Genomic DNA, 22,823 nt, shown 5'->3' on the forward strand with positions numbered 1-22,823 from the left:
AAATGGGGTACCCAACCAGGAGGACCTACACTCTTCTCTGGCTCATTGGGGAATTTCCAGTTTCCTGTTCATCCAAGGGACTTTGGCCACAGTGGCTGCTACTGGCTTGGGGAAAAACAGGAGAAGAAGTTAAAAAGTCAGCAGTAAATGAGAAATGTGAATACTTCAGCTCTGTCCTGCTTGTGCCAAGTTTGGTTTTGAACCTGCTGTATTTTCTCCACGTGAGAGTCAAGCATTTCACTTTGCAGGGGAAATGAATGCACTGACAACCAAATGCATGAAAGAAAGAAAGAAAGAAAGAGAAAGAAAGAAAGAAAAGAAAAGAAAGAAACAAAGAAAAAAAACCGGCAGCTTTGAAATACTCACAACCAACACAATTTTGATTAAAGAAAGAACTCTGTTTTTAATAGGTTTTGGTGTTTGGTGGTTTGGTTTTTTTTTTTTCCTTTTTTTTTTTTTTTTTCTTTTTTTTCTTTTTTCTGATCATTAAAAAAGTTTAAACCTGCATAGCAATCATTTCAAAAATAATTATTTAATGTTCCATAATGAAACTGTACACGACCTAGTCTCGAGCGACAGAAGCCTGCCGGGGCGGTTCGACACAGTCCGGAGCAGCTCACGCCTGGCGCTGGGGCTGCCGCTGGCCGGGGCCGGGGCCGGGCGCTCGCTGCGGGCAGCACAGTCTGGCCCCAGGCGCCGGCGGCGCGCAGGGCGGGGGGGGGCGGAGAGGGGCGGCTCGGGCACCCCTCACAGCAGCGCTCCTCAGAGTCGTTCGATGTCTCGATACTTCTTCCTCAGGATGGAGACCTGGTCTTTGAAGAGGACAGGGTCGAGCCTCATCTGAGAGTGGATCAGCGGCATATAGCCAAACCAGCTGGCAAAAGTGTTCATGCAGCTCTGCCGCTGGGCGAAGTGGTCGGGGTCAGCCCAGCGCGAGGCCCGGGAGGTCTGCGTGGAGAGGAGAGGAGAGGAGAGCAGGCATTAGACCTCGGACTACACAATGAAACGGTGGGAAAGGATGGGCACTGCGGGCTTGGACGAAGGAAAGTGAATGTGCAGGCTTTGGCAAACAGACAAACTATGGCCCTGTGGAGAGAGAAAGCTCAAACTGGAAGCAATAAGCACTTTTTTGGACATCACCTTCTTCTCCATAGAAGGTCCCCTAGGTACCCACGAGTCAGAATTGCTGAATTACTGCCTATACCTCAGGGGAAGGCACAGCGGCACACAGATAACAGTCTACATGTTGGCATAGCCGCTCACTGGTAAAAGATCCAAGTAATGCTAACAGAAGAAAAAGCGAGGGGGAAATGGAAGGTCTCTCCTTTCTCCTGCCCTTTATAGAGGTGGTACTGTTGGTAGTGCTGATGGCACTTGGCAGCACTGATGTGGGTTGTTTAGGACCTGCAGGTCAGGCAGGAATTGCTAGTCCTCTCATTGCTTGCTCACACAGGCCAGGAGGGAAAAGTGCCTCCTGATTACCACGCATCCCTGTTACTACAAGGTAAATCCATTTCTGCAGTGATGGAGTGCTTCCCCAGTACCTGTAAAAAGGCTCTAAAGCAAATATTCCATGGCTGCAAGTGCATGATGGTGTCACCATGGGACAAAATGTCCCTTGTGGGGAAAAAAACCCACAGGATTATTACAAAATTGCCTCTGTTTTGACAGTGTGGTATCACACTACCTACTTTAACATAGCACAGGGATGGCCTGGCACATTGTACTCATTAATAATAATTAGAAATTGAAAACTTCTCTGGAATTTACTTCTGCTTCTAGCATTCCATGACTAGGTCTTAGGCCTAGAGTATTTAATTAGAAGACTGGAGTTTAATTGAAATTTAGTCACCACAACCATCAATCAGTTCTGGGAGTTAGGGATCACCACGAATAACTCTGTGTGAGAAAACTGTGAAGAGATACTGTCATGTACAGCAGATGTTTGCTGTTTCTCCTTTTGTATTTCCCTTTATTATAATAAATGTCTAAAGTCTAACTTCTGCTAAACTAAAAACCTGGGGGAAAAAAATAGACAGAACTGTGTCCCTCTAAGCCTAACCTGGGAGCCAAAGACTTATATTATCAATACATCCTGACTGCTAAAACATACTCTGGATACATTACCTGTCCCATCATGGTCTCCTTATACTGTTTTTTCTGTGTTACTTTGATTGGAGGCAATTTTGTCACGGCTGACACCAAAAAATTCATTAGAATGTCCTCACAATTGGCCAGTTGGTCCACCATATTCTTTAGGCTGGCAGGCAGGTAATGAGTGTACAGGTAGTGATAATATCTGGAAACCAAGAGCAATGTTATTAATAGAAGTCCCTGGGCTTTCAGGGATTACAAACTCCAGGAAATTTCTCTCTCCGGTGAGACACAAGCTTTGTATTCAATTTCCTTTCTTCTGTCTTACCCTCCAACAAGAAGGGAGAACAAATGAGTAGCTCATCAAGATAGTACAGAGTGTTAATGGAGAAACAAAATACATACTTTTTGTGTGTGTAACTGAGTTGAAAGAAATAATGCAGACTTAAGTATCAAGATAATGGAGAAGTAGGAACTAGAGCACCACATTGCTGTAATGTGATAGCCAACACTGATGAATCATCCTCCACCTCTTCTTTCAAAACTGTTCAGCTGGAAAGAACTCTATTAAAGTGGCCCTCTAGCATTCTTCTTGTTGAAATTATTCTCTTTTGGGCCTCTACCATCCCCTATGGCCTGTCTTCTCCTTTGTGAGAATGTGGATTAGAATCACAGAATCATAGAATTGTTAGGGTTGGAAGGGACCTCTAGGATCATCCAGTTCCAACGCCCCTGTTCCCCTGCAGGGACCCCTCACACTAGATCAGGTTGCTCAGAGCCACATCCACCCTGGCCTTAAAACCCTCCAGGGATGAGGCTTCACCACCTCCCTGGGCAACCTGTGCCAGTGTCTCACCACCCTCATGCTGAAAAACTACTTCCTAACATCCAATCTGAGTCTACCCATTTCCATTTTAGTTCCATTCCCCCTAGTCCTATCACTCCCTGACACCCTAAAAAGCCCCTCCCCAGGTTTCTTGTAGGCCTTTTAGATACTGTAAAATTTGCTAACTTTCTCCTCAAATCTAGAGAGGACTTTGGTCTACTGAAATCCAAGCAACAGGACACCAGCTTTCTCCCTGCAATATGCTGATCCATTGTGTGTCCCCTGTACTGCAGTTCTAGAGTAGCCAGAAGACTTTGCAGTCTGTAGCTGTCAGCCAGCACATCCCCAGAGCCGGTCTGGAAGTAGCCTCCTCTCTGCTACGCTAGAGGCCATTCAGCCGAGCAGTTTAATGAATTCGGGAACTCTTTGAAGTGTGTAATTCCTGATGTTAAAAAGAGCAGTCCAACTGCCTCGAAATACAAGCAACTTCAAAGAGACCCAACAAGCACAATAATGATTACCAGATCCCCAGAGCTAAACAAAGAACTTAAATTATTACCCCATAAAAAGAGTAGACCCATTTATTATCTTCCCATTTTTCCCTCCTTCCCCGGAAGAATGTTCTTCGCGCACATCCCACCCGCCCCACCTTCCCCCGTTACTATTCTGTTTCATACAGAAAGATGACAGCAGATGCTTGGGGTTCTTACTTGTGGTAAATAGCAGCTCCTGTCAATACCATGGAATAGTCATTAGTCCATTTGGAGGTGTACCCCCACCTCTCCTTAGTGTTGTCCCAGAAGTGACTGCGAGCAGGGTAGCCTACAATCCTCTCCGGAAAGCTCTGCCAAACTGTAAAGGCAAAATCCACCTGCAGGGAAAGGCACGGGCCAAGTGAATACCCAAGCTGCTTTGAAAAATGTCAACAAAACAAAATATTACCTTGCCACTAATTTGAAATTCAAAATCTTGGAACTGTTGCAAAACACTAATTCTATGTATTCATCAGTAAATTAAACTGACTGCTTGACATTTTACCCTATAATTATGTACATTTTAATGGCTCCTGTTAAAGGGAGTCTAAAGCATCACGGTATTACATTAACATTTTCAGGCTTGCCCTTTACATATCAAACCTTTTCAAGTTACAGAAAGAATGGGTATAGGTGCAGGTATTTATACTGAGCTGCAATACAGAGTGGTAATAGCTATGTGGTAAGCTGAACCTTTTGCCTTTTGCACATCTTTGTGCATCTCGCCTACCATTTCAGTACTGTCAACACAAAGCCTGGAAAACCAGGAGTCAAACACCTTAAATTACAAAGGTGGCTCAGTGAGATTAAAACAGGCAATCAATGAGAAGTCCTTCTATATTTTCTATTTTGAGCTTTTGAGGACCATGTAGGTCATACTTCTAAGACTATCTATATGACCAAGAGAATTAAACATATAGCCCAATAAAGAGGACATTAACGGTCCCCTGTAGTTAAATGGCTTTAGGAACCATTTACCTATGGCTTATATACTTTAAGAAAAATGCTGGATGCTATATGAGCCACAAGAAGTTTTAAAGTGCTGACAGCAGAGGCTTTAAAAAGGTTTATTTTATGTATTATGTATATAATATAGAATATTTATTATGTGTATAACAATATACATATATATAACATATATATTTTATTTATCTATTTATTTATTATAAATTTGGTTTGCTGTAGCTATTTTAATAGAGAACTGAAAATGGGACAGGACATTGCTATCCCAGGATCCCACCACATAAATTTGAGTGATACCAGGAAAGGGATGACTGGGGTAGGTTGCAGAAAGCTTGTCAGCACTAGATTTGAAAGGAGTTTGGTAAATACTACACATGGAATGATTTTTATCACTGTGGAGTTGGCTGGCAGTCCCTCCACTTCAAATCAGGTTTTAGGGCTCAAGCTAGACCAAAAAAGACAATTCTAATTGTCCCAGTCAAACCCAAGCTTTGTTTCTGCACTGCACGCCAAGTTTCCTCCAGTATCAGAGGGACCTCAAACTCTGCTCAAAAATGCTTGAAAAACCTTCCATGAACCCAGCCAAAGTCAAGGGTGTAGAGGTTAGATAAAGAACAGCAGCTCTCAGAACAGCCACATTTTGTGTGATTACTGTCAGACTTCTCACATTTACAAGTGTTTTTATGAAACAGAGGAGCTGCACATGCACTGGAACACAAAGTTAGGGACTGGCTATTTTCTTTCAAGTTGTTTCAAGGAATTTGAGGCCAGCTAAAAAGACAATGTGCACAAACCAGTTACTGTTGTGATAGTTCTGATCTCACCCAAATCAATACCACATGAAAAAAGTAAAGGGTTGTGTTTTTTTTTCCTTCCCTGTAAAGGCCTTTCCCATAAAATGTGACATCTGTTTTCTTTAGAGAAGTCTGAGCATATCAGACTTAAATGAAACCCGAAGCAGCTCCAGTCAGTGCCCTCCCTTGTGCTTTCAAGTATCTGCCCTTGTACCAGGCCAATGCACACAAGCAGCCACCCTAAGAGAAAACTCCTTTTATTAAAAATACCCCAAACAGTTCTCATCCTGTATCATCTCCAGCAGCACTCTTACTCAGCTGATCAGCAGGACAGGCCAACCAGGCTGCCAGTCTCTGAAGACCTTGTATCACTTCTGACCCCTGCTCATTTCTCCCCAGGGCAAACACCACTCTGTGCATGTGAAACAGCTCCTCTCACACGAGCAGCTACATTGCCTTCTGCTGTGGATGGAAACCTTTCGCTATGGAGAGAGCAGAGGATGCTCCTGGAGTGACTGTGCCTCTCAACAGGAAAGCAACTGTGTCTGATCATGTTCTGAAATTGCCTTTTCTGGGCTCTGAAGCTTTGCTGCCACGACCACCCATGAGCAGCTAGTTTCAAGGGAGGTTTCACACCACTCTCTTCATGTCAGTGTTTCAACACACTGTTTCTTTGCATATGCCATACAACAGGGGAAGTGAAGCAACAAAAGGGCTCCAAGTTCTTCAGAGAGAGCCACCAAAGATTGTTGTTGACCCTGGCACCCTGGCAGAGACATGTCAAAGCTGCCAGATGGGTGCCTGCTGGAGGTAGCTGGCTGGTTCTATCTGCAGCACAGTGGCCATGGGGCTCATAGAACCATCACCCACCTTGCAAACACACAACATTGTCTGCAAGCTGCACACAGGAAGAAGAAGGCACAAAAAACCCGTGTGTGTTGTCTCACACAACGAGAAATATTTGTGTTTCAGAATGTTCAAGCCAAATGAGAAACATTATTTATTTAATATGCATTCCAGAAGCCTGCATGACCCCAAAGTTTGGATGATGACTAAATACCAGTCAGAAAAACCCAATCCCCTAAATACTCATGGACTTCACAGGCTGGACTGCTATAAATGGTGTCTACAACTACCTGAAGGGAGGTTGTAGCCAGGTGGGGGTTGGTCCCTTCTCCCATACAACCAGCACCAGAACAAGAGGACACAGTCTCAAGCTGCACCAGGGCAGGTTTAGGTTGGATGTTAGATAGAAGTTCTTCATAGAAAGAGTGATTTGCCATTGGAATGGGCTGCCCAGGGAGGCGGTGGAGTCATCATCACTGGAGGTGTTTAGAAAGAGATTGGATGGAGTGCTTGGTGCCATGGTTTAGTTGATAAGATAGTGTTGGATAATATGTTTGACTTGATGATCTCAAAGGACTCTTCCAACCTGGTCTGGTGTATCCTATCCTATCCCATCCTATCCTATCCTATCCTATCCCATCCTATCCTATCCTATCCTATCCTATCCTATCCTATCCTATCCTATCCTATCCTATCCTATCCTATCCTATCCTATCCTATCCTATCCCATCCCATCCCATCCTATCCTATCCTAAATGCCACCTCAGTGCAACGAATTTCCAGAGAGGTATTACCACGGCCCCCTGGACAGCTGTGCCAGGACCCTTAGCCCTGAGCAACAACCTGCTCAATAGGAACTCCAGCCCTTGAATCAAGGCCTTTTACTGGCTTTGGGTGTGAGTTTTTTTGCCATGCAGGGCTTTGTACACGAGTGCTTTGGCAACAGCCATATTCTTCCTTGTCTAGCAGAAACTACTAAGGTGCAGTCTTAGAATATTGGTACCAAATAGGTTCAATGCCAACTATTCCTTCCCTTTGTGCAGCAGCAGAAGGCTATTATGCTCCTTCTGGAGCAGTCTAACCCAAGGAATCCATTCTGGGGAGAAACAGCAGTTGCAATCCCATCCATTTTGAACAAATGCAGTGACATCTTAGGGCATATAGCAGTGACTGGTGACTAATGTTAGGTATTTCATCACTGACATAAAAGTAATGGTAGTATCATTGAACTATTTCCACCACTGACAAAAAAGTGTTTTTAATAAAGGTGAAGAGGGGAGAAGGGAATGGCTGTGAACATGGAGGGGGGAGGGGGAAAGGGCAACCAAAAGACAATCGAGTTTTTCAAGCTATTCCCTGGCCATCATTAAAAATGTATTTCCCAAATATTGCACTCTATATAAACTGTCATCAGTTTCCCCTGTGGTTCTCAGGGAGAGGTTCCAGAAATCAATACTCATCCCAGTTGTAAAAATTAGGTTTCTACAGTATTTTTCTTTTCTTAGTGCTATCTTGCTCTTGGCACAAACACTCCCAACACCTAAACTAGCAAAGATCTCCCATTTTATGGGGTGATACTGTGGTGCAGGAGCATTCCACAGTGAAATCCTGCGTTAGGGTGGCAGCACTGTTGTTTGGAGTGACAGCAGTCCCCTGCTTCTGACCCCCCTTCCTTCCCCACCTACGCCCTGCTGATGACATAGGGGGAAAAAAGACTTCCCCAATCAGAATAGTGAAAGCAGAGTATTAAAGCTGCCTGCTCTTGGCTGCCTGCAGCCGCCTGCAGCTATGTTACTAAAATAATGAAGGATGGAAGAACCATATGCTAATGATGAGCCAATTAACCAGGGCAAAAAGCTTCTCTGATGGCAGGCAGTGGCAGGGTTGCTGAGACAAGTGCAACACTTTGAATCTGAGGAGGAAATCTTACAACATTTGCTCCCTAGCAAAGCCAAGAGAAGAGGCTGTCTTCTGTGCTCCCAAGACCAGAGACCCTTACCTCAGTGGTTGAAAGCACGGTGTCCTCATCCAGGCTTAGCACGGCGTCTGTCACTATGTTGTCGTAGGGTAGGAAGCGACTGCTCATAACCTGTAGGTATCCAAGGCAGGAAGGGAAGGGGGAAAAAAAACAACCACTTGAAGGACTCATTCAAAGAGATTTTATTCCTTACTCTTTTATTCCATTTTATTCCTTACTCTTATCTCCTGCTGTCTGAGGCACATCACATATGTCTGTCAGATGGAAAGGACACTTCAACCCAAGAGTGAGTGGCTATCACTTTTGTCACCCCAGCAGTCTGTCTGTATCTTCTGTCTGAGGAGTAATTTCTGAACGGGCCTCCCTCTTTGGGGCAGGCTGCTTTCCTTTGGTAACAAACTGCACTGGTTCACACTGAGAATCAGATGTGCCTGCAGCTTCTTTAGGGAGGACATTTTACCTTGCAGCTGGCACTGTCCCTCTGCTTTTCTGTGAGGTGTGAGGATCAAAGATAATGAATGCTGAGAAGGACTTTGCAACATTCATAAGGTTACACAGCTAGGAAGCCAAGCAGTCCAGGATGTTTTGCTACCAGGATGGCTCCCCTGTACGTGGTACAACTCCATCTCTCATTGCTGCCAAATGACACAACACTTCCCACCAGAAAAGGAGAATTTACTAAAGAACTTGGGTATCAGGTGAGCTTCACCTGCATCAAGAATTACATTGGCATTGGAGCATTTTAAAAAGTCACATTCTTATGTGACATACCTACATATATAAAATCTATGGGCAGAATAAGCTGTTAAAAACATTGGCAAGACAGTGCTCAAAGTAATAGGAAAGAGATGGGAAAGTGGGCTCAAAAAAAATGCCAACAAGAAATGTGGATCTAGATGCTTTCTTTAACAGACTAATTATCATCTTTTAAGAACTGATGAATAGTAACAAGGACACAACACTATTTGTTTCCCTCATTTGCTAGGAAAAAAAAAGAGCCTGGTTAGTAGATTTCTTTTCCAATTTATTATGCCAAGAAAACACTATAAAAACCAAGTCCAGTAAGAGGAAATCACTGACTGTATGGAAACAGGGACACAGATAACTTTTACTTGTCCCTCATAATGGATATAGTCAGTTCTGCATGCCATGCAATCTGTGGCAGCAAGTCTTTGGAATCTATGGCTCAATTCTGGGAAAACTCTGCCTCCATAATCAGGATATTCATGGTATCTGTCTGGAGAGCATCCCTTCATCAATGTGATTGCCTTTGTCTGGGGAGGCAGTGGCTGTGAGGAAGAGGTGATCTGCCAGGGGTTTATGGTTTTGGTTTGCTTACACTAAGGCAAAGCAGAGCAAGCAGCCACTGGAAGCGCCATGCTCCCATCCAGGTTCTTTTACAGACTGTGTAAAGTGTCAAACAGACAACAGTCTGGACTGACCATATATTTGTTTGTGTAGTGAAAGCTCCCTTTTGTAAAATAGGTGTGACAAAATATCTTGATTTCAAGGGGAAGAGTGAAGGTTAGGTAGAGGCAGACCTTTATGACCACCTGCACAGACTAACTGTGCCTGCCAGTACACTTCAGTTAAGTCTGAAGATGAAAAGCACTTCCTTTGTGCAACCTTTGAATTGCACTGCTCGGGCTCTGCAAGCTTTGTCCAAACAAACAGCTTTTCCACAGAAGAAGCCATTTGGCATATGTTGGGATATTAGAGGGAAGAGACTGTCCACTATAAACACACTTTTGTGTACTCAGGAGACTCATTTGTAATCTAAACATTGCCTGGGGCCAATTTCTACAAACACTGTAGAACTGGTCAGAGGTTTTCTCCTCTCCCTCACCTCTGCAAGTTTTCCAAAAAGAAAGAAAAAAAAAAAAAACCCCACAACATTCCTAAGGCTCAGAAATCACTACAGCCTTTCTTGGCCCTGGAGCAATTCTCCTGACACTGTTTACATGGCTAGCTAAGGCCACAGTCATTAGCTGCCAACCTTGCAGAGCAGTCTCTTTCCCCTTGTTAAGGTGACTGGGGGAAAAGACCAAAGGCAGGACTATAAATTCAAAATAGGAACATGCAGCCAAAGCAACTAAAAGTTCTCTTTACAAATACAGAGCTCAAGAGCCAGCTGACAGACGAGATTGCAGAGGGGGCCAATCCAAATCTGCCTCAGTTGAGAGTATGGAGGCAAAAAGTCTTTCTTTTCTCAGGCCTGCATTTGGAAAGTTGTCCACTTCAGCATGGATTGTTAAAAAAACACCAAAACTCCTCTTTTCTCATGTGGGTAGCGTCTGTTTCAGCTTTGTGGAAGTGTGAACAAAGAAGTCTGTTGCACAGCAAAAGATGACATGACATGGTGGCTTTGTTCCCACACAAGTGTCCCTTGGCCTTTTTTTTTCCTTTTGTGGTGCTATCCCATCACTGGCAGCAGTACCCTACAAGGCCATGAGAGAAGGTATTTTTCAAAGGCTAGTTAACACCATTCATTCTCCAATCTTCCTCTGCTTCTGAGTACACAATTGACCTACAAGTCTTGCACCTGACTGTTCAGTCCCAATGAATCCAGCTACACTGCTTCCATGCACATGCCTCTGCACGTGAGACCGAAATCTCCAAAGGTGGGGGGCAGCAATACCTACTCTCAGGGCCGCTTTTCAAAACTAGCTCCCACCTGTGAATCTTGGATTCATGGCATTAATTGCCATGCTGATGTTTTCTGAGAGCACAGGGTCTCTTACATGAAACACAAATCTGTGACCAAGTTGGCACAAAAGGCCAAGGAATAGAAAGGAGTTGTCAGGCTGTGGGAACTACAAAGCTTTCATCAAAGCAGCCGGTGAAATAAATCCTGGTCCCACTGGGGAATACATGCAATCTTTTACCATGCTTTCCTCCACATACCTTACTCTCTCCTTCAATGACTATGACAGGCACAGAAGTGGCAGGCCAGCGGTGTTTGGCTGGGAGGGGTTTATCACAATTCCATAAAACAATAATCTGAAAGAGAATATTGGACCGTGATCAGAGACCTTAGTGGCAGTGCAGTCCCAACCCTAAGTGCTCAGATCTCCTGACAGAAATGTTAAATTCAAGTTAGGAATTTCAAAATCAACAACAGTGATACAAATCTGTATAAAAACAACACTTCCTACAGTAATCTCACCCATCCTGACTATTTACAGTACATGTTCTCTCAGGCAAACATAGGCTGGACAGGAATTCAGGAAGTCTCTCTCTCAGTCAGGTCATACGGATGTCACAGATTTACTTTGGCTCTCACTAAAGGCTAAACCATTTGTGACAGTCCACTGCAAGAGGGTGCTCCTATTGAACTCCCCAGGGTCTCTTTCAGAGAAGACAAAATCCAGGCATTACTGAGACTAAAGACACAGCAGGAGGAAGGAATATCACATAGGGGCTCTTGAGGCACAGGCATTCTTTTGTAGTTTGCAGCACACACAATTCTGACGTTTAAAATGCAGTCATTATTTTACCTGCCCCATGAAACAAAGGGGTTTAATTGCTGTCTCTGTCTCACTCCCACTATACTCAGAATTTTTGTTTCCCATGCATGCAGGAAACAAATGATAGAAATCTCAAAGAAAAGAGACATCAAAATTTAAGCAGGAGGTGTAAACAGGACTGAGAAGATCTGAAGTCAGTATGTTCCTCACTCCTGGGATAGCAGTTCTGCCTCCGTTACGACCGACAGTCAAACAGCACTGCTTACCTGTGCACAGTACTGGGACTTGGCTACAGCAACCAGGAGTTTGAGCACAGGCTGAGACTGGGAAACCAGGGGAGTTACTGCATGGATAACGGCAGTGAATGTGGAAAGAGGCTTCAGACCTGAAGTGAAGAAACCGGTGTTGAGTAAACACAAAATCGCCACTGTTGGTACAGATTAAAGGACTCTGGAGATGGAAAAATACTCTGCACTTAATGCGAACCTTGCCATGTTTTTTTAGGCCATCTCCTTTCCTCTCAGATACTAGGATACCAGATGCTTCAGAGGAGATCACGGTTCCCTTTAACTCCCACACCCTCTAAAATCCCTGAGTCCAACACAGTTCCTGCCTCTCCTTACTCACTATTTCCACAGATGTCCTGCAGTCTCTTTCTTTTGGCCAGTCTGTCCCATAGATAATGCTGACATCTAGTTTGTTCCAGCAAATGTCTTTCTTGACAAGGGCTCTGCTCTGCTGCCTGGCTATCATGGCTGGATGTTTTTGACAGATCAGTACCTACACAACTTCCAGAAGCTTGTTCACTTTCCTCAGTTTCATTACACTGTCAGATTTTTTTTGCTCTTTCTGGGTCGATCCCCTTCCTCATGCATCTTCAATTACCTCTTGAGCTGAGATAATTCTGCTTGCATCCTTGCCTTCCATTCTGATATTTTTGTCTTGCTATGATTTCCTTTTCTGCCTGAAATAACAGATCCTACTGACATCTACTCTTCATTACTGCTCTCAAACTCATCTAAATTCATCTGTGCAGGGTCATAGTCATTCTTCATCAAAATTTCCACAGAAACCTTCCTTTCCCTTTCTGACATGGTAACTGTGAATTTTTAGCAGGTAAGCTGTGCAGATCCACACAAGTGGGATGGCACAGGCTGAGCCAAAAGTAGCAGCAGTCTGGTAAGCAGGATCACTTCAGCCTGCAGGCACATTTCCCTGCAAAACTCATGATTTAAGATCTGCTTTAGGAAGAAGCCACAAACCTAAGTTCTATTTATTCCTTCTAGTGGGATCCATATGAAGACATGGTACAGACAATAAATCCATACCAACTATGCACTCCAATAACAAGTGTCACGTGTAAATTACCACTTTTCCAATTTGCCAGGCACAAATAAACAAAGAAAGCAAAAAGCTATTCCTCTTATGTCCCCTCAGGGCGTGAATGGGTCAGCAACTCAGGCATTAATTACTGGCAACTGAGAAGTATGAAGGGACATACTGCTTTTTAAAACAAACTAGAGGCACATGATGCATGTTGATGAGTCAGACATTCCAGTCTACAGTGAGCATGGAGGATTGAGGCAGGACAAATGAAAGGCATCCTTAACTAGAAATGAATGGCAAGGCACTCAGCACGTGCTCCTCAAAGACCTACTCCCAGATTCTCACTGGAACTTCCAATAAACACTTAGATTATAGCAAGGATTCACTCACCGAGATTAGCATAGTAGTAAGGAAAATCTCCCAGATATGAGGAATACTGTGGCAGTACAAATAACCCTCCAGGATGTTTGTTCCATATTAAGCTGTTACGTGATATGTGCTTAAATATTCTGTCCTGAATAATCTGCAAAACAAGAGAGGCAATGACTTTTCACTAGACTGTAATAGCCACCATAAGAAGCTTCAGGGACTGCATCTGACTTCAGTCATCACCCATTTTGCAAACAGCTGAGGCACACAAATTACCAGACATTCCTGCTTAATCTCTAAATGTCACAGAACCTGCACACTGTGACACCACCTCAGCAGCTCAGGCTTTGTGCAGTAGGTTTCAGAACACCTCATTAGTCTCTCTGGACATGGGGACCTTGAAATTCATTGTGGTTTGTATTTCAGGTTAAATATTTTACCTATTTGAGTATCCTAGCAGTTGTAAGCCTGATCAGTTCACTATCAGTTTTAGTACCCAGAACTCTCAGAAGATAATTATTTGAGGATGACATTACAGAGCTAGGTATTATTTTGAGATAATTAGAGCATTCAGAACCACAAAGACTTTCAGCAAATCAGGCTGCACTAATTATTCATTTTTGCTTAATTATAGTGGGATATTAGCATTCCAATACATCACCGATTCCACATCTAAGTTCTGTAACAGGTCCTGGTTGGATAAAACAGGAAAAGATCTTTTGGCAACTGCTGTCAGTTTCTGTAGAGGGTCATAAGCATAGATTCCTAGATTTTTAAAGTCAGAATAGATTGCCAGGTCATCTACTATATTGTCTAGAATAGACCTACTGACCAGAGCCCTTCTAATACACCCCAGAATGGCATTGGCCTTCTTGGCCAAATTCTGCCTTCAAATAAGACGCAACTTGCGAACTTCAGTCCACTCTTGGCCCACGCATTCTTACAGATTTGCCTTCTCTCAGAGCGTCAGAGGTTGGCAGGACTGGAGATGGGGCACTGAAAAGGGTAACAGGGTGGTGAAGAAAGAGTTTCCACTAAGTTGGCTGCAGCTCATCTTCTGCAATCTCCTAAGTAGATTTCGTCTAGCTGTCAGTTTATGCACTGCACAGGGCTCAAGTGCCAAGAACACATCGTTTCTCCTAACCCAACATCTGTGGCCTTAACATAGATGTATCTGGGAATGTGAATCTGATCCTTCATCATTTATTCTGGCTTTAAAATTCATGGAATTAAAGAAGGCATATACCCATAGCATAGGAAAACAAAAAGCAAGCAAGAAAACCCCACACAAGCTGAACAAAAGCAGCCGTTGGAGTCCAAACAAACTCAAATCTCTGTAAGCAGCTGAGTTCAGGGGTATTTGGTCAATACAGAACTTGTGTAAGTGTTGCCACAAGCAGGAGTTTTCCTGCAGTTTTTGATTGCCATGACAAAAAAATTATGAAACCATCAGTAACACTGTACTAGACAATCCACTGATGGTGGCAATACACACACTGCGAAACTGGGGCAAGTGTTAGGCGTTTGCATGCTTGTCTGAATTTTGCCTACAGCCACTGATCACAGCTACTATAATGCAGTAATTCACTCATGAGTACGTTAACTTTTTTATTTGGTCTTGGAATAACAGATTTAGGACCACATCTCATCACTGACAAGACTGTGTCTGAGTTTTTCTCCTTGGAAAGTTAGGTTTGGTATTATCAGATCTCCTGCATTGTAGCAGAGAGAGGGGGGAAAAGAGAGGGTGACTGCTGTTTCTCCATCTGCAAGATGCCACTAAAGAAAGACAGAGCCTAGAAAGTACATATTTTCAAGCATTTACCACTAAGCCTAAATATTACAGCTCCTTCCTCCCGCTTTCCCAGAACTGGGGCATAATCAGATAATGAGAAGTCTGTGAATTTACATGGTCAGGAGGTTTTCACAGACGGTGGAGTTTTCCACCACGCTGGTAGCCAACAAGGCTGCAGGGGAAACACATGGCTCACATTCAACACCACCTCAGTGCACCCAGAGCAAGCACAGCTCCAACGTGGAGCAGGGCCCTGTTGCCACACAGCTCATGCAGCCTTTGGTGCATGTCAGGCACACAAACCTCACCAGCGTGGTTCCACAGCAGGCTAGGGGCTGGCCTCAGTGATTCACCACAGTTAACAAAAGGAAGATTAATTTATTATGCCCCTGGTCTACATAAGAAACATAGCTGGCTGTCACGATAGGGAGGAGAAAAGACAACTTGGCAGAAAGAGAACAGATAAGTCTTTAAAAAGATAACATGGAGGACCAAGCAATTAAAATGCAGAGTGTATAGCATTGCACATATTGCAGAGACAGACAGCAGCTACACAGCTCTCCAATGATGAGGCATGACAAGAAGTTTAATAAGAGAAGGAAGGGGTTAGGATCTCTAGTGAGATCTCCCTTTTCTCCTTGGATTCATTAATAGGCCAATATTTTTGCCTTCCTCATCTCCACTGTTCAAAGATTTCACATGTTGCCTTAGCTCAATATGCCCCAGCCAAACATCAAACATGTCTTGTCTATACATTGTGCTGTCCTTCTGCCTTCCTCTTCCCAAGTGGAGAACTAAGCACGCCACACAGGGACTTGGGAATATTTGGGGGTTGTTTTCAGAGAAGATCAAGCTGAAAAAGTTCAGATAAACTGGAGCATGTGCCTGGATGGTGCTTGCAGCAGTCCACTGCTACTCTGCCAGCACTGCCATTTACCAGCCTGCAGCAGACATGAACATCATTTCCTAACCCACTCCTGTGGCACTGGGCATTTCCTCAGTGCTTGCAATGTGGGGTTGCTGGCCACATGATTCAAAACCCTTATTCTGGGATATGAGCTGTTTGGCTTAGGCCACCTAAAGCTGTGGGAAGATCAAGGAACTTAAAATGCGACTTAATATTTTCAGAAGTGCCCAGGATAAAGGGCAGAGGAGAACTGTAATGTCCTTGCAGACATCTGAGTTGATGAAGACTTCCTGTACTGATATCCTCAGATGGAGACGTGTACCAGCACTCCAGTTAGCAGGCAACTGATTATTCTGGTGATACCAGCATCATCAGAGCACTCTGACACAACAGTGTTACACCAGGAGATGGATAATATCTAGCAAGAAAAATTAATCCTGCAAGAAATTTACTCCAGCATCAGATTTTGAGAAGAGGAATCTGCTTGCAGACTCCAGACTCCAAAAGTCACTCTCTGCTCCTCTATTCCTTTGTGAAAGGAAGTTAACTCAGGACTTCATGCAGGCAAGTTGAAATGAGTACCTGTTCCTAAGAGTATAATCCCTCTTAGCCACCTCAAAATGTTCTGAGAGTCCTGAATTAAAAAAAAAAATAACCCCCTCAAACCAAAGCCACCCTCACAAACAACTGCAAACCCCCAGAGCATAGCTTCAACACCAGGCGTGCATTATGAGCGTTCATTACATTGAACCTTCCAGGAAGATTTTAGTTTTCGCTTTATTTTTGCCCCTCCAAGCAGAAGCTCTAGTGTGCTGGGTGCCCAGCTGCTTCAGCTTTATCATGGGTTTTGTTATCCCCTGGGCACCTGCAGCCGCATGGACCAATGTGCTCCAGGGAAGTGCTAAGAACACCAAGGCCATGGGAGCTGCGGGCTACATCCCCTCGAGACCAGCCCCAGCACAGGCAGGAGTGAGGCAGCGAGGAGAGCTGTGTGCCCCTCCTTTTAGCGGTTCCTAACAAGAGCAGGGTGCATGCAGGTGCATGCAGAGGATGCATGAGGCACTCTAGAAGTGCATCTGTAAGGGTAAATTAGACTGTAAGCACTGGCACATGGTCTTCCAGCTTTGTGAGTGTGACTCTGGTGTGGGCTGTGATCACTACCTTATCAGTGCCTATGGGAAATGTAAGGATGCAGAGCAGTTCCCCACAGGCAGCACAGATGAAGACATGCTCTTCAGAGGGTAAGGAGAGCCTTGTGGGGATTAGCTATTCCAGGGGATCTCAAAACACTCTCTGGCTGGTTTTTTTGTTTCACCGGCACAGAAAAACCTAAGTGACTGTCTTGCAGTAGCTGAAGGTAGATCAGCCATGGGCAGCCTGTACTGCAGGCAGCAGCACTCATTTGCAGCTTTCAGGGGAAAACAGGCACAGTGGGAAACGTGGAGCTTTACAACTGTGCACAAAGACGGATGCCATTGCAGAAGCATTAGCATAAACCGAATGCATTTGCACCTACAAAGTGAGCTGCTTTCAGTCGTAAAAGTGTGTCAAAAATTCATGTGCAAAACTGTGAAACAATTAGAAGAGAAACCTGCTTTTGAAATTGTAGCCTGGGCCCTACTTCTAAAGAGCCTTTCATCTCTCCTGTGCCTCTGAATTCAGAAAGGATTCTCTCTGCATGTGAGATCATCTGTCTCCCTGTTTAATAGCAATCTAATTATGATTATTTATTAATATTTTAGAAAGGATGATCAGGCCTTTTCCATAGCCTGTGTATGTAGATAAGACAGTGATTTACAAGCCTCCCCTCTTCCTAGAGCCAGAACAACCACCCCATCACAAGGCATCAAAATGTTAAGAATGGTCAAGGAGGAGCTTTACAGTAATATTTTTTCCCAAAGTGAATTCCAGAAAGGTTTCCTAAAGAAACACACTCACTGCTAATGACAAGGACAGGGATGCATGAGCCATAAAGCCTTGCAAAGGCAAGACCACACGTGACAACCTTTCCATGTGTGGAGTAGCTCTCATGTTTCACTGTGCCAGTTTTAGAATGTGGATCCCAATCATGAGGGAAGTATTTTCTTATGAAGATGCCAAGTGTTTTTTCCCAACTGTGTGTCATGAAAACCAAGGTCCACTGAGGCTGAGGTCAGAAGCAGCTGGACAACCACAGAAACCTGACTGCTCGGCAAGGTCCCAAACAGTTTTTACTCACCTCTAGTGTAGTCAATACAATCTTCTCAACTGAAGAAAAATAAGCCTCCCACAAGAACTGCGTCTGCTGTCTAAGTGCTAGGATTTTATCCTGATGGATAGACCTGATTGTAGAAGGAATCTGTAATACAAGAGGTAATATAGTCAGAAGACTCAGAAAACAACACAGTCTCATCAAATTAATATGCTGCTGACAAGTCTTCTCCTCTATTAACAAGCTGCACAGCTTCAGCGCTCCTGTCCGACAGAGATGCATGTGTCAACAGTTAAAGCCTTGATGTAAAAACACACTACCCTTTATAGCCTCCAGTACTGAGTGTGTGTGTGTATATATATATACACACACACACATATATTTAATATGCTTTAGTTCACTTTTCAGTTGTTTTATGGTAACAAAACCTGCCTCTCCCCAGTGGTCTGACATGGCATGGTAAGGAGCTCCTCCACATATCCCTGATGCACAGGGACCAAACACCTGTGGGTCTTAACAGTCCATTGATGAGCCCCACTCTCAAAGTATATTAAAGGGTTCTGGCATTGCATGGCAACACTAGGCACCCTAAGGAAAAAACAGCAACATCTTAAGATTACACTTTTGGGGAACCTGTGGATCAAACTGCATTTTACTGATTACTCTGGGTGGAAAGAGTAACACCTCTCACAGCACCTGTTGTTCACAAGGGAAAACACTGCTTCTCTTTTCCCCTTTCTATCAAATCAATGCATTAATTCTCATAGAAGCTGCTTTAAAATAAACCCTAAATTGTGCTGCTGCAACGCTTTGCCACTACAAAATGTAAATGCTCACTGGATCAGATGGGGAGGGCTTCCCTTCTATGCCAGCTCCCCACCCCTATGTCCCTCTTCCACACTGGAGGGAAGGTAATGTATGTACAGGTCACTCTTTAACTTAGGACAGTGACCAAGGCCTCCAGTATACCACTTTGACACTGCAAACTGACACATTCAAGGGAATTTAACTGCAATTTCCTTCAATTACAAGGGCTACCCACTGCATCAGTAAGGCATCTAGGATAGGTTGATGATTTGTGTTCATTTTTGCTAGGAATGAAGAGCAGTGCTTTTGTGCCTGCTTTTCTGTGATTACTGATTAGGACACCATGTTCTCAGACACTCATTTGCTGTAGTTTTGTTTCCCTAGGGTGCCAATTTGAAAGCATCTATCTGGGCTGGGTGTTGCTTTTCTGTACACCCCAGCTTATTCTGAAGTTACCTGCACCCCACCACATTCCCTCTGCCCTTTCCTGATCAGAACACTTTGCTTATTCCTAAAATATTCTTAGAGGTGGCAGTGATTATTATCTGCTTTCACATGTTCCCAAATCAAATGTTCTCACATGAGACACTTTCCTGGAGGAAAACTGGGATTTTAAGACTCTATATGCAAAAATTTCCATAAGATTTCCCAACCTCTTTACTGCATAGTTTGCATTCATGTCTGGACGCTGTGTCCAAAAGGACCATGGCTCAACAGGGTGTGGTGTCAGATGGGACAATCTGCTCTCTAAACCCTTTGTCTCTGAGGCCTTCATCTTTGAGACACTGCTAACTGTAACACAGGTTTTGAGCTTACGGGAGAGTGAGCTCTACAGCAAGGTGGAACAGAAGAAAATGGTCAGACTTTTGAAGATAGTACTTTATGTTCCTTTGCTATAGGCCCTCTAGAATAAATATAGGTCTTTATGTAAAACATTCCTTGCAAAACTAGTAGGAAAGATAGATGATAAGAATCTGTACTAACACATGTTTTTCTAACTGGTCACATCACTATTTGTGATATGATGCAGTAAATCACTGTATCAGATTTCATCTTTTGGGGTGAATATTCTTTCTTGTAATTACTTTTCCAATTAAGGTCCAATAAGTACAGGGATAATGAACATTACCTGTACTGAATGTACTCAGATGCATATTAATCACACCCAGGATCATTAGCAGCAGCAAACACAAGATCAAATTCACTTCACAGTGGTGATATGGCATTTTTTTTTTCTATAAACACTTCATTGCATTATAGGCAACCTCACGTGTGCAAGCATGCAGGTGTGTGAGCAACAAATAACATCAACACTCACTCCCAACTGTGCCTTTCTAAAGGAAAGGCTGCTCTGACTGTCAAGGTTACTGCAAGAAGTTATGATTTCACAGACCACACCACGCTTGTGAGTGCCTGCAACCACAGTGCCAAGGTTCAAAAAAGCCTTGGTGTCTGCTCTGTTGCAACAGCTGGAAAGGAAAACCAGAGCCCCTGCTTTCACTGAACTTGCCTACTAGTTATTAATCTACAGAACAGGAAGACACAGTTTCAAGCTGCACCAGGGGAAGTTTAGGCTGGATGTTAGGAAGAAGTTCTTCATAGAAAGAGTGATTGACCATTGGAATGTGCTGCCCAGGGAGGTGGTGAAGTCACCATCACTGGAAGTGTTTAGGAAGAGACTGGATGGGGTGCTTGGTGCCATGGTTTAGTTAATTAGATAGTGTTGGATGACAGGTTGGACTTGATGATCTTGAAGGTCTTTTCCAACCTGGTTAATTCTATTCTATTCCATTCCATTCCATTCCATTCCATTCCATTCCATTCCATTCCATTCCATTCCATTCCACTCCACTCCATTCCATTCCATTCTATTTGTCCAGAAAGACAGGTGGGAAAAATGATGTATTAATACTAATCTGGCAGGATTACACTGGAATTATTGGAAGGAGATGACGTCTTAATAAAAGGTCATTTCAGTAATAACTATGGAGAAGCAAAACCCCACCCTGCACAAATAAATGCAGAAAGGCTGGATTAAGCCCTGGCAGTGCTATAACGAGGAGAATATGCAAATAAAAACATCTGAGCTCCTCTCAAACAGGAAATGAAAAACTGTAACATAACAAAAACATTTCCCAGAGCAGACATTCAGGCCCTCTGCCAGCTCTTTAAAAACACTGTTAATAAGGGTGCAGTAGCTGCTCAGTGGAGAAGCAGCTGTGAAGGGAACGAATGGCAGGGTACCGGAAAGCTTGAAGGATCAGCAAATTATTAGTATTTAGAGAGAGAAATAATTTCTGCCGTCCATAGAAGCAACAAAAAAAAAATCAAATGGCCCTTTTCTATTTGCAGCTTGTATCATGTTAAGAATAGGCAGCACTTTGCAAGGCTTGCTAAGCCAGCTCTTCATAAATATTTACTTCTTCAGACAAGTAGATCAGTATCGAATGAGATCTTCAAAGGTACTTCATTTCAGGGGTGCCAAGACACCTGTACCTTTGAAGGCTTCTCTCTGTGGATGACAATAGCTTGCCACTTTGGAAATGAATTAAATGCAACCATTACAAAAAAATCCCCTCTCTTAGAGGCTACTTAGTAGCTGTTCCACATGTCATGGATCTCAGCTTGGTGCTGGGAAATGGCATTTTATCAAATGCTACTTTGGTGAAGACAGTTTTTCCAGAACTTCTCCTAGCATCAGCTTCTCCACATACTTTAGACAATGTAGGTAGACTATAAAACTCAGTAGGGAAACAGAAAAAAAATCAACCAAAAAAGCCTAGTGAATTTAAAACCAAAATAGATGCTGAAGGTAGCAGGAGATTTCTAACTTCTCAGCCCAGTTTTGTTCCATGAGCTCAAGGAGATTAACAGTAACTGACATGAATATTGCTTCAGAAAGCAATGTTACATGGTCCAGGCATCAGAATGAGGATGGCTTCTGCTTTGCACAAAAGTGCCTGAGGAAATACCTGCTTTCCTGAGGAGCCCCTTCAGTACCTGCCAGCCACCCACACAGCATTGGTGGGACCCCACAGGACAAAGTATTTCTGCAGGACTGGAGCAGAACTTGCCTTCAAATGTTTTCTTTCTCATCAAGGCACCCAACCCAGGGCAGCTCTGCCTCAGAGAAACATCCAGGTGCTCCATACCAGAAGAGATTTCATTCTCTTAGGAAAAATAAAACAGTCTCTTGCATTTAAGGATGTTGCCTGGTGGCTGCAATGACCTTCAGGTCAAAAAATGAATGATGTCATATTAAATGAGTTCACAGCCAACGTGACACAGACAATCCCTTCACGATAAAAACTCTTTTACAACCCTGACCTTCTGGATTCATCTTCCCCATCCATTTTAGATGGTGGCAGCCAATACTCAGCTGCTCTGCTGAAGGCCACAGTCTTTCCCTTACCTGTAATAACAATCTCTCATCGCCTATGACGGCAGCTTGGTTCCAGTCAATCACTTCCGAGAACGGCAACTCCCATCCATTGCTGAGCATCACCGGGACGCAGGCAGCCTGCATGCACACATTGCAGCTGTTAGCAGGTACCCAATGACCAGGGCAAGCTTTGAGGTTTGCACCAACACCATGACTTGTTTCCTGCACAAGCTCAGAAGGAGAGGCAACACGGCAAAGAAAGCCCAGAAGCTGGGGGCCTCAGGAGCACAGCCCAAATATTTCTGGGTTTCCATTTTGCACTTACTCACATTCACTGGAAAAAATGGGGTTTGCAAGAGAGTGGCATTTGAAGTCTAGGGCTGCCAGAGGAGGGCAGAACTGTTAAAATGCTGCAGATGGAACACTGGAGAATTTAATACAAAATGATGGCCTCCCTCGCTGCTTTGTGAACCATTCAGCAGGGAGCTAACTCCTTCAGTTTTTGTAATATGTTGCAAGGCAAGCCTACAGAAAACACAGAGCAT

The 22,823-nt window shown here is 43.7% G+C and overlaps 1 protein-coding gene across 1 annotated transcript in view; it reads right to left on the bottom strand.

Moving 5' to 3' along the window:
- Positions 1-345: 345 nt before the first annotated feature.
- EXT1 (exostosin glycosyltransferase 1) overlaps positions 346-22,823 on the bottom strand; it is a 184,488-nt gene continuing 162,010 nt past the window's right edge. Inside the window, exons 3-11 of the mRNA XM_054167188.1 lie at positions 22,309-22,416; positions 18,117-18,236; positions 13,218-13,350; positions 11,768-11,886; positions 10,939-11,034; positions 8,056-8,145; positions 3,631-3,791; positions 2,128-2,299; positions 346-948 (exon numbers count right to left, since the gene is read on the bottom strand). Of these exons, the coding sequence (XP_054023163.1) occupies positions 763-948; positions 2,128-2,299; positions 3,631-3,791; positions 8,056-8,145; positions 10,939-11,034; positions 11,768-11,886; positions 13,218-13,350; positions 18,117-18,236; positions 22,309-22,416 (1,185 nt within the window). The 3' untranslated portion in view covers positions 346-762. The remainder of the gene's footprint in view (positions 949-2,127; positions 2,300-3,630; positions 3,792-8,055; positions 8,146-10,938; positions 11,035-11,767; positions 11,887-13,217; positions 13,351-18,116; positions 18,237-22,308; positions 22,417-22,823) is intronic.

Source organism: Dryobates pubescens, chromosome 14 (assembly GCF_014839835.1).
Source record: "Dryobates pubescens isolate bDryPub1 chromosome 14, bDryPub1.pri, whole genome shotgun sequence".
Classification (NCBI taxonomy): domain Eukaryota; kingdom Metazoa; phylum Chordata; class Aves; order Piciformes; family Picidae; genus Dryobates; species Dryobates pubescens.